Source organism: Astyanax mexicanus, chromosome 12 (assembly GCF_023375975.1).
Source record: "Astyanax mexicanus isolate ESR-SI-001 chromosome 12, AstMex3_surface, whole genome shotgun sequence".
Classification (NCBI taxonomy): Eukaryota; Metazoa; Chordata; class Actinopteri; order Characiformes; family Acestrorhamphidae; genus Astyanax; species Astyanax mexicanus.
This window is the reverse complement of record NC_064419.1, coordinates 34359053-34372073: the sequence shown is the minus strand read 5'-3', so window position 1 is coordinate 34372073 and position 13021 is coordinate 34359053. Positions and strand designations below refer to the sequence as shown.

At 36.7% G+C, this 13021-nt stretch overlaps 1 protein-coding gene across 11 annotated transcripts in view; it reads right to left on the bottom strand.

Annotated features, from left to right (window-relative positions):
* Positions 1 to 13021, bottom strand: part of LOC103030651 (citron Rho-interacting kinase) — an 84795-nt gene that overhangs the window by 46608 nt on the left and 25166 nt on the right. For 10 of the 11 annotated variants that reach the window (XM_022670426.2, XM_022670428.2, XM_022670429.2 and 7 more), the window contains exon 4: positions 11946 to 12065. The exons of the other annotated variant lie outside the window; for it this stretch is intronic. In XM_022670426.2, the coding sequence (XP_022526147.2) occupies positions 11946 to 12065 (120 nt within the window). The remainder of the gene's footprint in view (positions 1 to 11945; positions 12066 to 13021) is intronic. 11 annotated transcript variants of the gene reach the window in all.

Genomic DNA, 13021 nt, shown 5'->3' with positions numbered 1-13021 from the left:
CCTACTAGTGAGTTCTGGAAAAATAAGACTAATATATCAAGCTAAGTTAATTTTCTAGACTCTTATTACTTATTATAATAAGTAATGGAAGCTTTTACCACATCAATTAGCCCTGGAGCTATGAAACAAATGTAGTGAACAAGTAACGTTAATGGAAGTTACTCTTCAACAATTAGCACTGGTGCTATGAAAAAATTGTAGCTAACAAGTAACGGAAGCTTATACCAAACCAATTTCCATTTAGGGTAAGAAACAAATGTAGCTAACAAGTAATGGAAGCTTGTACCACATTAATTAGCACTGGTGCTATAAATCAAATGTAGCTAACAAGTAGTGGAAGCTTTTACCATGTTAATTAGCATGGGTGCTATTCAAAATTTTTGATATCTAACTAGTAATAGAAGCTTATATCACACCAGTTAGCACTGAAGCAATGAAACAAATGTAGCTAACAAGTAATGGAAGCTTATACCACATTAATTAGCACTGGTGCTATAAAACAAATGTAGCTAACAATTAATGGAAGCTTTTACCACAATAATTAGCACTGTTGCTATAAAACAAATGTAGCTAACAAGTAATGGAAGCTTTTACCACATTAATTAGCATGGGTGCTATAGAACAAACGTAGCTAACAAGTAGTGGAAGCTTATACAACACCAATTAGCCCTGGAGCTATGAAACAAATGTAGCTAACAAGTAATGGAAGTTTAAACCACACCAATTTACGACTGGAGCTATGAGGCTAATGCAGCTAACAAGCAGTATAAGCTTGTACACTAAAAGTTAGTACAGGAGTTGTAAGAGTAATGTAACTAGCTAGCTAACAAATAATCAATGCCTAAACCCCACAATTTTTCACTGAAGCTATAAGGCAAATAAAAGTAGCTAACAGGTAATGCAAGCTTATACCCTACCAATTAGCACTGGAGCTAACTACAGTCTGTAAACTGGCCTGATAAAAACTCTCACCTGCATCTTATTTGTTTTCCATTTATTTAAATTTACCACCTGTGAAAAGGTGTGACGAGGTGTTCTGGTTTGCAGCGGCACTGGCATAAGGCGTGAATGAGAAAGGAGGGTTGGCTTTACCCTGCAAAGATAAGGTCTGACTCAGTCTGATAAGGTCGTTTTCACACATTAAGTGATGTTTATTTTTTGGTTCACACAAGCAAGTGGAACAAAAAAGAGAAAAGAAACAAAAAAGAAAAATAAATTGGATAATATTATTAATGGTCAGGAACTAACATAGCCTTCTTGCAGTAATTTCTCAGTCCCAGCTAGATTTTTTTTCTGGCTTAGTCTGCCAGCTAGTGTCGGAGGCCACAAGTCCACAAAGACACAAAAAAAAATAAAAAATACAATGAATCCACCCTGCCTATTTAAACATCAAGCTCCGCCCCAACCAGTCAACCCAGACCATTCTTCTGGCTGGTTGGTTAAGGAGGAAAAAAAATAAACAAAACATCAATACAGTATTTTGTTTAGCAGTAAGTATATAACCTTGTTCTTCCTAACACATCTACATCTACATCTTCTACTTGTCTTTCCCCAAGTTCCCGGACATTACCTTCCCCCCCTCCTTCACAAAGCTGTGGGCTCTACTGGCCAGTATAAGTATAACACATGCACCATCTACTATAACGTATATGTTTCCTTGGCCAAGTCCAAGACCGGGGGAACCTTCATTAAATTAATTTTTTTAACTTGGTATATCTGCTAACCCCATGTCACCACCTTAAAATATGAATCTCTAAATGCTGCAGTTATGAATTTACAAAAAATTATACTGTATGTTGCTTCTACATTCCCATTCAGGTACTCACAAACAAGCACATGACGTGGGGAAAGCAATATTGTAAGATAATTGTAAGTAAAGGAGGAGATATTTTTTCTAATCGGAACCTGATGAAAAGTTTCGATTTGAATGTGATGAAAAGTAACAGTCTGAATTAGAAACTAGCTAAAGAGAAGAAAAGAGAAGGTGGTGCTGAATGGCATTGCTGCTGAATGGCTGAAAGGGCAAAGAGTGGGTGTATGAGTGTACATGTCTCTAAGACTCCAGGTCTCCATTGGTCTTCTCACATGAGCCATTACCGAGAACAGCACTTACAGAGAGCCTCTTTCAGGCCACGGCTGTCCAGTCGCTTAATGACTTTCAACATTTAATAGCTTTACCTGTATTTCAAGCACAGTGGCAAATCAAGCGGGACTAATCTAAACAACAGCCTTTTAATTACTTTTAATTTCAATAACATTAAAATGCTTATCCAGACCATTCATTATGACTTCCTAGGGGATGACACTGATCTTCTATATACACTGATGTTCTATAGACTTATACCAAAGTGTGGTCACCCATGCTTAAATAAGTTAACATCCTCTATATAAAAAACACACACCCGCTGCCAATCTAAGATGCACTGATCAACCATAACATTAACACCACAGGTGAAATAAAAAAGATATTCATCTACAGTGGCATCTGTAGGATTTACAGTATTAGTTAGCAAGTAAACAGTCAGTTCTGGAAGATGATGCATTAAACACATGGAAATTGGGCGAGTACAAAGATCTGAGATACCCTGATAATATATGATGAGTAGACCACTGCAGGATTAGTGCTAATCCAAATCATCAGACATATGTGGTCTTGTGGGGTGTGTGGTTCATGAAAGAAAGATGAATGGGGAACAGGGTCATGGATACATAAGTGTCAACCTGCAGAAGTGTCAATTTACAGAATTTAAAGGATCTTGCAGATACCAGATACCACATGACATCCTTAAAGATATTGTGGATTCCATGTCTTGAATTTTATATCTGCTGTGACAAAAAAAGCAAAATATCTACTCAATAGTATGCATGTACTGCTAATGTTTTGGCTGAATTATGGTGCATAGTTACTGTTTTTTATGTATATTATTTATATATGTTACAGTGTCAACTAAAGAGGTAAAGAATAGAGAAATTAGGGCAGAATATGAATAGGAAAATATGAAACCTGTTTATTTATTGTTTCTTCTGCAATAAAAAAAAGAACTGATTTTGATTTTGTAGGAATTAGTGTCTCTACTATTCAGAGAACTTTCTACTATATTGTGGAGCATTTCTGTAAGGATTTGGTTGTAAATCATTTGCTAGGAAAACGATACTGGATGAACAACACTCTCCTTCATCCCCAGCTATCCCAACAGGACTAGATGGAACTCCATCATTCCAGGGAACACAGTTACACTGATTTATTATATCTGAAAGGCAATAGTTTTGAGTTTTTATCTGCTTTTATGGGTCCTATTCTATTGGCAATGCACATTTTCCTAGCAATGGGTGCAAAACAAAGTATCTGAATGCATTCACTAGAAAGACATATAATATATCGATATTTATATATGTATAGAGTGTCTATGCCTATTCATTACACCCATTGCTTCCAGGTCTGTACTTATATATACTTACTAAAAATATATTTTTTACATTTAGGTTGTATTTTCTGTAGAAGATATGTTTTCTTAGAAAATAAACTGTACTAGTAAAAGAAGCATTGTTGAGGCATTGACTATGTTATTGCTTTTAAATATGATCCTTGCCAAGTTTATTGTCTTCATAGTGATGAAAAATTTGTATACAATGAAAACAGAAAAGTATAGAAAGATACATAGAGTAAATGCGATTAGATATAGGGTTGTCTTAAAAAAAACGGTAACGCTTTACTTGGATGGTCCATTTTATGGCCTTGTTGATGCTCAACTGACATTCAACTAACACTGAATTGAATGTCCATTAAATTTAACTTAACCCTATGTTGAAGGTAAATTATTCAAAATAGAACCTAACCGTACACCTAACCCTAATCTTAACCCTTAATCAACCCTAAAATCAAACCCTACACCAAACCCTTACCCTAACCTTAACTTAAAAATTAACCCTAAACCCAATCCTAAAATATTAAGATAAGCATTTGGATTAGAGTTGAATGTAGAATTATATTCCATAGAGAATCATTTACTTTCACCTTTTAGTTCATTTGCGTTTAATAGACATGTAATTGAATGTTAGTTAAATGTCAGTTGAGCATCAAAGAGGCCATCAAATGGACCATTCAAGTAAAGTGTTACCAAAAAAACTAATAGTATATGTTTCAGCTTTGTTGGGATAAATTGCAGATGCAATTGAAAGCAAGTCTACAAACTGAATTGATTTTAGTTTTTGTCTTTTAAAAGTGTACTTTCTACTTTTAACAGTGCCTAAAGAGTAAATTAACATTAAGTTATAAATAGCGACAAACTAACATTCTTTCCTAAAGCAAAAATCTACATTTTCTCTATAATATGTTAACAAACCAGAAATAGCTGGAGGTTAGCTGCTAGCAAATCATCACAAGCTTGAATTTTTGGTTAACATTTGCATCTAAGAATGTGTTAATTAATGCTAGTTACTGCCTAATGACATACAGAAGCAATGACCAGCCAGTTAATTATCATCAGCTTACTTATTAAGGTCTAACAGGAGGTCTCCCTACACTGCAGTGTTACCTAACGCTCTGTCCTCCAGAGCTCACACATAAGCGACTCACGCCTAATCAGCATGTCTAATCACGGCTGCTGATTTATGCAAGCCCAACAGGCTGTATACACCAGTGTTTCACAAGTCATATTTCACAATTCCTGTTATCCATTGCACCAAAGGTTACAAAAATACCAAAAACATGTTTGTCACATCCATACAATACAGGTTTATGACTTTATACAGCCTTTTAAAGTTTTTGTATTTGAAGCATGATTAGTCCCTTAAGTTCCCCTTTCTTTTTCTTACTAATTCAAATAAACTGTAAAATATGTAGAATACAATAAAATGTCATTATCAGATACCAATGGTATCAGCACTTGTAGATTAGAAGCCAAAGAAGTCCACCCCTATCTCACGTGCTTTATATCTAGCTGTGTAGATATGGTGGGTAAAAAACATGCAGTTCTTGAAAAAAAAAAGCTAAAACAAGATTTAGCACAGGAAGTGACCAAAGTGACCAGAAACATTTTATGCCTTTGTGTTAAATCCTCAGCATGGCCAAAGCAAAAGCACATATTGTATCAACTTTTAATGGTGGCTTGTTTTAATGTGTAAAGTAAAGCTATGGGTAAATCTCAGAGGTGGAAAGTAATGAATTACATTTACTCAAGTTACTGTAATTGAGTAGATTTTATGAGTAATTTGTCATTTTTAAAGTAGTTTTTAAAATAGGTAATTTTACTTTTACTCAAGTACATTTTGACATTGCTACATTGGAAAACTCCCAATTACTGAATAAAAAAATAATAATAATTGGCGTGGATGCGCCGGCGCACGGATGCTCACGCGTGGAATAACAATGCAATAAAATCCTCATGCAATGTACCCCACCGGACAGAGCTGTTAGCTTTCAAAACTTCCACATCAAACCTGAGAAAGCATGTGGTGGTAAGTATTTTTAACACTAAACAGTCTGCTTGAATGTTAAAAGAAACAATTAAATAGCAGTTAAAGCACAGCAATTGCAAGTTAAAAAATAATAATGACCTGTAAAACTGTAAAAATACAGTTTATCTATATGACCATAAACCTTTTTACAGTAAAGAAAAAAAAATGGATCATAGAAACCTTTACCACTTGTTCTTGAAAATGTTTTATGGGATGGTCTAAACAAATACTGCCTGAAGGGTCCAAATTATTATGTGAAATAATAGTTCATTAAAAACAATTTAATTTATGATTTATTGTATTTTTTTACATCAAATAATTAAAAGTAAATATGTAACTTTTACTCAAAGTACATTTTAAATTGTGTACTTTTTACTTTTACTCGAGTTGATTTTTAGATGGGTACTTTTACATTTACTTGAGTAGAATTTTAGCAAAGTAAATGTACTTTTACTTAATTAGAATTTTTCTGTACTTTTTCCACCTCTGGTAAATCTACAGATAAAATATAACCATAGTGGTCATCTGCAGCTAATGTTGATAACCATCTAACACATGTAGTGACTGATAAATCCTGAGAGCATCTTTACAAAGAAATATTGGACAATGCACTTGACTATTCTGATAGCAGAAAATCTGTACAAGCCACATTTTATAAGTTTATAGATTTATAATTTCACTATCTATTTCATAATCTAAATGTTCTACTGATGTCTCTCAAACACAGGACGTTGATGATCTTGGCAAATGTCAGAGCTATACAAAGGAGAGTTTTATTGACAGGCTATATGAACATTTCCTACAGAGGTCAAGAGGTATTGTGGCCCACAATTCACATATTTCTGGGAAGTCTTGCTTGAACATTCTTTAGATCACTGCACAGCATTTCAATAAGACAGTCGTCAAGACTGTTCTGAAGGACATTTTTTCTGTTTGAACAGCTCTACTCTAAAATTGCTCTTGTGCTTTGAATTATAGTCGGATTATTCAGCAACACTTTACTTGAAGCAAACTTACATAGGGGCTTAAAAACACATTCATAAGCACGCACTGATTAATGCATTTATATATATGACCAGCTTATGACATAAGACTTATGACTGTGGAATATTGTATCTGAAACTTCATAGATATGGTTTATTACAGGGAAAAAAGCTACTTAGGGCATGAAATAACATTTCCAAAACATACCATGTCTACAGACATTTGCTTATTGAAGGTGTTGTAAATGTTAAATGTGTTACCACTTTTTGACGGCCAAATATTTGATAACCAAATATTCTGACCCATCACAAATATTTAGGTCAAGGCTACCCAACTTTTCACAACTCGTGGACCCCTAACCCCCCACAAAAATATGCAGATTATGCTTTAATTAACCATTTAAATTCTAAACAAATATAGTGCATCAATCAGTGTAGATTATGGAGTTGATGGATAGGCTCCAACTACCTCAATTATTGCTGTTTGGCCATAATAACCAGATGTGGACTGTTTTAAAATGTTGGGTCTGTGCCAGAAAACAAACACATTTAATTAATTAATAAAAGTAATTCTGCAAAGCAAAGTAGTCAATTACTGAACAAAAATTTTGCCAGAAGCGTCTGGCCAAGGCACAACTTGTTGGTACCATGCCTTATGTGTGGGCTACAGGGTCAAAACATCCTCCAGCAGTAAGCAGCAAAGCAGTGGAAATGTTGGTGCTCCATCTAATACTTTAGGGATGAGCTAAGGGAATTTTTGCTGGATGCAATTAAATCTTCACAGCAATCAGTCCAGGTTTTGCTTGGGATCTAATAAAGGCCAAATTTTTATATGGAGGCATTGTGGTGAGCGATTTAAACCTGCTATTGTTGTGGAGCACCACACTGATCCAACTGCTAGTGAGAGGATGTGGGGAGCCATCACATACTACTGTACATGTTTTGCCTCTCATTGCAGGGCTTTCAACTGCATTTCTCAGCAGGATAATACTCGCCCACACACTGCAAGAATTTTCCAGCTTTATCACCAATTGAGCATTTATAGAACCAACTGAGACAACAGTTCCTACAACCTACGAATGTGCAGGATCTACAGGCCCTGCTGCAAATTCTTTTTAAAAATGTGGAACTAATATGCCTCCATGCCCATATGTATCTCATCTTGTATCCAGGCTATAGGTGGACAAACAGGGTACTTCAACGACTTTATTTTTGTCAATGAGTGCAAGGTAACACCGACTTGACCTCACTTGACTTAACACCAAGTCAGTGGAGTCATTTCCATAACCTTAACCTTTACAAATAACACAAGAAATTAAAGAAAGTGCAGAAATTGAAATAAAAACAAGCTTCCAGTAACCCAATCTGTAATTAGATGCAACATAAATCACCAACAAGAGTTGCTTGACATTTTGCGAAATTACCATCTTGCTGGAGACTATAATGCAACTCTTCTCCTATTTACAGTGAGTCAACACGATCTGGCTGCGTCAATCCTCTCAGCTAGCGTGATCGTTTAATTATCAATAGCGAGCTAATTGCTGTACTGTGCAAACAGCTTCAGTCATGAAACTGATGTTGCGTGCAAAAGTAGGCACCAAAACATCTGCACTAGCTCTTAAAATAGAGAGAACCATGCATGAGAGGCTAACTGGAAGAAAAAAAAACATACACATTCTGAAAACAGCTATAAAAGGCACTGCATATCCATAGAGTACCAAAAACACTTTACATAAAATATCCATCAGTGTAGGTCAGAACCTTGCAGAAACAGCTACTTTTCAATCAATTTGAGCCTCTTCACAATCTTTTAAAAGCAGAAAATGACCCCCTATATACAGTTTCAACAGTCAAGGGTCTTTTAGGGGGTTTAATGTTGCCCTTCAGACCTTTCAGGCTTCTCACTAACACAGCAAGCTAAATGAGTTTTCTCCCCAGGCTTCTCTTACTTTTTTCTTCCTTTAAGAGAGATCTTGATATGCTTAAGAACACACTGTGTTCAAATGTTTAAGGACACACCTACTTTATGTTGCTGACTCAGATAGTCTAGTCCCTGTAGAGAACTATATCTGATAGAATGAGACTCGCTGAAGCAGGTAAGCATGAACCTATCAGGCATGGGCTAGATTAAAAAGACCCCCAGCACTGAGCTGTGGAGCAGTAGATCTTTGTTTTTTTGGAATGATGGTGCTCCATCCAATTCTTAGGGGAGAAGTTGTGAAGCTGACCTTACTAAACTAATGCACTCATAGCTGAATGCAATCAAACCCTCACAGCAATGCTCCAAAATCTAACAGAATCCCCTCCCTGGACAGTAGAGACAGTGGCTCCAAAAAAAGCAGTACAAACTCTTTTTAATAGTCTTGATTTTTCTAGAAACAATGAAAGGGCAAGTGTCCCAATAATTGTGTATATATACTGCCCAACAGCTTTAATCAAAAATACTTCAGAACACCTACACCTGTATACATTCAGAGGTGTTATCTTGTGAGTGAGGCTGAACACTGGCCAGTGTGCTCATAGCAAGACAATGTGAATTATGAGGCAAAGTTTGAGGCAGATATATTGTTGAAAAAGTTTGTTGGTGTCCAGGCAGCACAATGAAAAACTAGGTCAGTGTGATTATTAGCTTGGTGGAACACAGAACACTCAGGCACTTCAAAAATAATTAGCTGTGTGCTTGTGGAGCTGCCCCTGCAAATGCATCAGCTTGAAAAAAAAGAACAGTATGTGTAGTAAGTTAGGCAACAGTATTGATGCTTATGTTAAGACCTAATAGTTCGTTGAAGCTCTGTCGACTTTTGTAGTCAGATCCGTATTTGACATAGTAATGTTAGCTAAGGTAAATTAGCCTTAGCATTTGTTTGTTTACCAAAAGAGTAGCAACCTTTCTCTGTGTAAATTTCACTCTCATTATCAAAGAAGTCTACATACGTGAAGTCTACAAAAGCATGCAAAAAAATGCATTAGCCGCTAACCGCAGCGATAGCTCTTTCGTCGTTCAGAGGTGAGTATAACGGACTGTAGTCTGTGTGTTTACTGTGTTAAAACAAGCTACATGGGGTGAACCACTAGCTGATTGTGACCTGGGTTTACCAGAACCCTCAGGGTTTCTCAGTGTGGCCCTGTCGGGTAGCATTTACTAGCACTAGGTGCTGCTAACCATGGCTAGCTCTGCCGCTAACAGCGTCAAGCACTGCTGTTAACCGAGTCTTGTGCTGCTGCTAACCGCGCAAGTTTTGTTGCTTATCGCTGTGAATGTTTTACATTTTTACTTAAGGTCTGCACTTTACAGTTTTGTAATTGCAATTTCATTTTGACTTTTCATACAGTTTACACAGAAGAAAACATATAGTGTAGCAGCCCTTAAGACCATTTTTTTCCTTTTGAATTAAAAACAGTGGTATTCCTGAGTGAAGAGGTATTGTAATAAGTGTTCTAATTAATAGCATAAATATGCTTATGTAACTAACCCTGCAGTGGTCTGGTAGGTTTTCCTGGGAGTTTTTCTTGTTCAGACAGCTTTTACTAGTTTCCTAAGCAACTGTGGTGCTGCTTATGTCGCTAATACAAGAGCTACTGCGAACATGGTAATATCAGAACAAATATCAGGCAAACTCTGTCTTTATTTGCTCATTAATGCATCGATAAACCAAATACGTGTAGCATAAAAACTGAAGAGAGCTGACAACTAATGGAGAGCACAAAAGAGTCCTTGCTAAAATCACCATAAATTTATCCACTGCACCACGGTGAATGCGTTAAATATAGTTTTCCGCATGCTCAGTGCTATTACACAATCTCACCACAGAGGTCTTCAAATACCAAAAACTTGCATACTGTCGTTTTAAATAAGAAAAGCTTCGATCTCAGCTCCAGCACAAGCTGTTATAAAATGCTAATATAAGGAAAGGAGTATAAAAATGGTTTATCCAGGCCAAACTCTGAGTGCGGCTAATTGAAGACTTTGGCCAGCTCATGACGGTCTCTTCGCTTGCATCTGCACACCCTTCACTCCTGGCTACCACTTTCAGTCTCCATGGCAACCACAGTGCGATAGAGCTGGTAACAGAACCATGCCAGAGAGCAGCTTGTTTTTCTGTCAGCCCACCCGCATATCATATGGATTAGCCTAACGCTCCACGCTACCTATTCAGTGCTGCTTCACGTGGTGAAGCGCATAAAAGAAATATTTGGAAAACTGCGGTACGACATGAGCTCATTTTGCTAGTACGCTCTGGATGCTCCAGTCGAGCCTGGCACTAACCGCTATGTATTCAGCCTGTGCCAAAGGCAAGTGAAGCTTTTTCAGGAATGAACATTACTTGGGCTGCTTTCCAAGGTTCATACCTCGCAGACTCAATAAAGGTGCAATGCACAGCGGTGAGGCTTTAATAAAGCAGCAGAATGCTCCAGAAGGAAACGTGTTGCCAGATTGGGCCACGCATGTAATTAACACAAGCACCACAGGAAGCTAATGAACACGATAGAGTAACCTAATGACAGTGTGTCCAACATTCGCATTGTGGTATTATAGTCCCAATGCTAACGATTAAAAAAAAAACAGCAATCCATGAAGTATTACCTGCTTTTTAAAGCTTCACTGTCTTATTTATATACAGTATATGGACAAAAATATTGGGGCACTGGATCATTCGTTAGTTTTATTACTCAGTCGATCTCTGACCTAACTGATCTAACTAAGGATAGCTTAGCAAGTGGGATACAGATCCAAAACCACAAAAAAAACATTAATTTCATCTTTCTGTCTGTCTAACAGCAGTCACTCACTCTGACTCATTATGCTCTAAAAGCTTATAATGGGTTCTCAGGCAGCCAGACTCTTTTTCATTTCTTCTGTATTGAGCAGCTGTTTATCCTGCTAACCAACTGCATTACCTAAGCTAATGCTAAACCAGCGAACCAGCTTCTCTCTCCCAAAAAACCCACCTGTCTCAGAGTCTCTGGCATTTAAATACATTTCTGATGCCTGCACATTAAATACAATATCCCAGACTTCCCTCACATAAACAACTCAGGTTGAGAGAGAAGGACACACACACACATAGTGAGAGAGACAAAAAAAAGCATCCTGATTGGCCAATCTTTGTGCGTAGTTGGTCAATGAGTTACAGCAGTTAAAAATATATAATTTTTAGACTGGGAGTTTAAGATTTATTAAATTATTGATTTAAAGCTGTCTATGGTGACCTCTGTGAAGTAATCAAACTTCATATTTGATCATTTTTTGTGCTTTAGGATTTGAGGCAAAAATATATTAATTACAGTAATTTAGCATTAGATTTGTCATATTTGTTTTGTTTTTCCTTTAGAAGTGCTCTCTTAAATATGTCACAAGTAACTGTATGCTGACAAATGCCTTTTCAAAATCTAAACTGACTGAAAAAGCACACTGTTCTCGTACAAAAACAGATTATCTGCAGTTACTAATTGTGTAAGGAACACTGTATTATACAAGAAGTGAGAAAAAAAGCCATACTGTACCTGCTCTTTAATCTCCTGCAGTTTGTTGCTCTGCTCACGGATATCATGAAGTAACTGTAGAGCCTTATCATCCTCCTGCGACACCTCCATACGAGCCTGCTCCAGACTGCGCTTAAGACTCTACACAACACACATAAAGAACAAGCAACATTTAGACTGCATGTTTTATAATAGGAAAAAGTACAGATGTAGACCATGTACTGTAAGCAGAGGTGTAACTCTACAGTGTATGATATTGTAGTATTTAATATGGGCCTCTTCGGTTCAATATGCATGGATATTAACAATAGGAGTAACCTATTCGGAGCAAATATTGTACTTCTATATTTTTTGCACTTAAAAGCTACACCATACTATTTACATACACTGCATAAACAAAAGTATTGGGAATGCTGGGACACTTCTCAGTCAGACAGGTACCTTAATGCAGTGCATTGGCAAATCTTTCTGTTCCTGAAAACCACACAGCCAATTTAGGCAAAATATGCTGTCAAATAATAATACTATTACTACTGTTATTGATTACATAATTCATATTAATACTATACATTGTAATATTAATATTACTTGTTGTACTTTATTGAATAGCTTGCTTTTTTAAAATGGCCAGAGCATGGGTTTAATTAAAGGGAGTGCTATAACGAGAGAAATTGGCACAGGTGCAGTGCAGTATATTATTACTACACCAGAGCCAGTATCTCAAAAGTGTATTATTGTGATTATACCACAGATTTGTTTATTGCTGCTTCTGTTTGTGACCTCAAGCTGAAACTAGCATGGGTTCTGCAGCAGCACAATGATCCAAAACACACCAGCCAGTCCACCTCTGAATGGCTGAAGAAAAACAAAGTAAAGTCTATGGAGTTGCCTAGGCAAAATCCTGACCTGAATCCTATTGAGATGCTCTGGTATGACCTTAAAAAGGCCTCGAAAACCCTCTTACCTTCCAATGTGGCGGAATTACAACAATTCTGCAAAGATGAATGGGCCAAAGTTCCTCCACAGTGCTGTAAAAGACTCATTGTCTCTTACTGCAAACACTTGAATGCAGTTATTGCTGCTAACGGTGGTCCAAC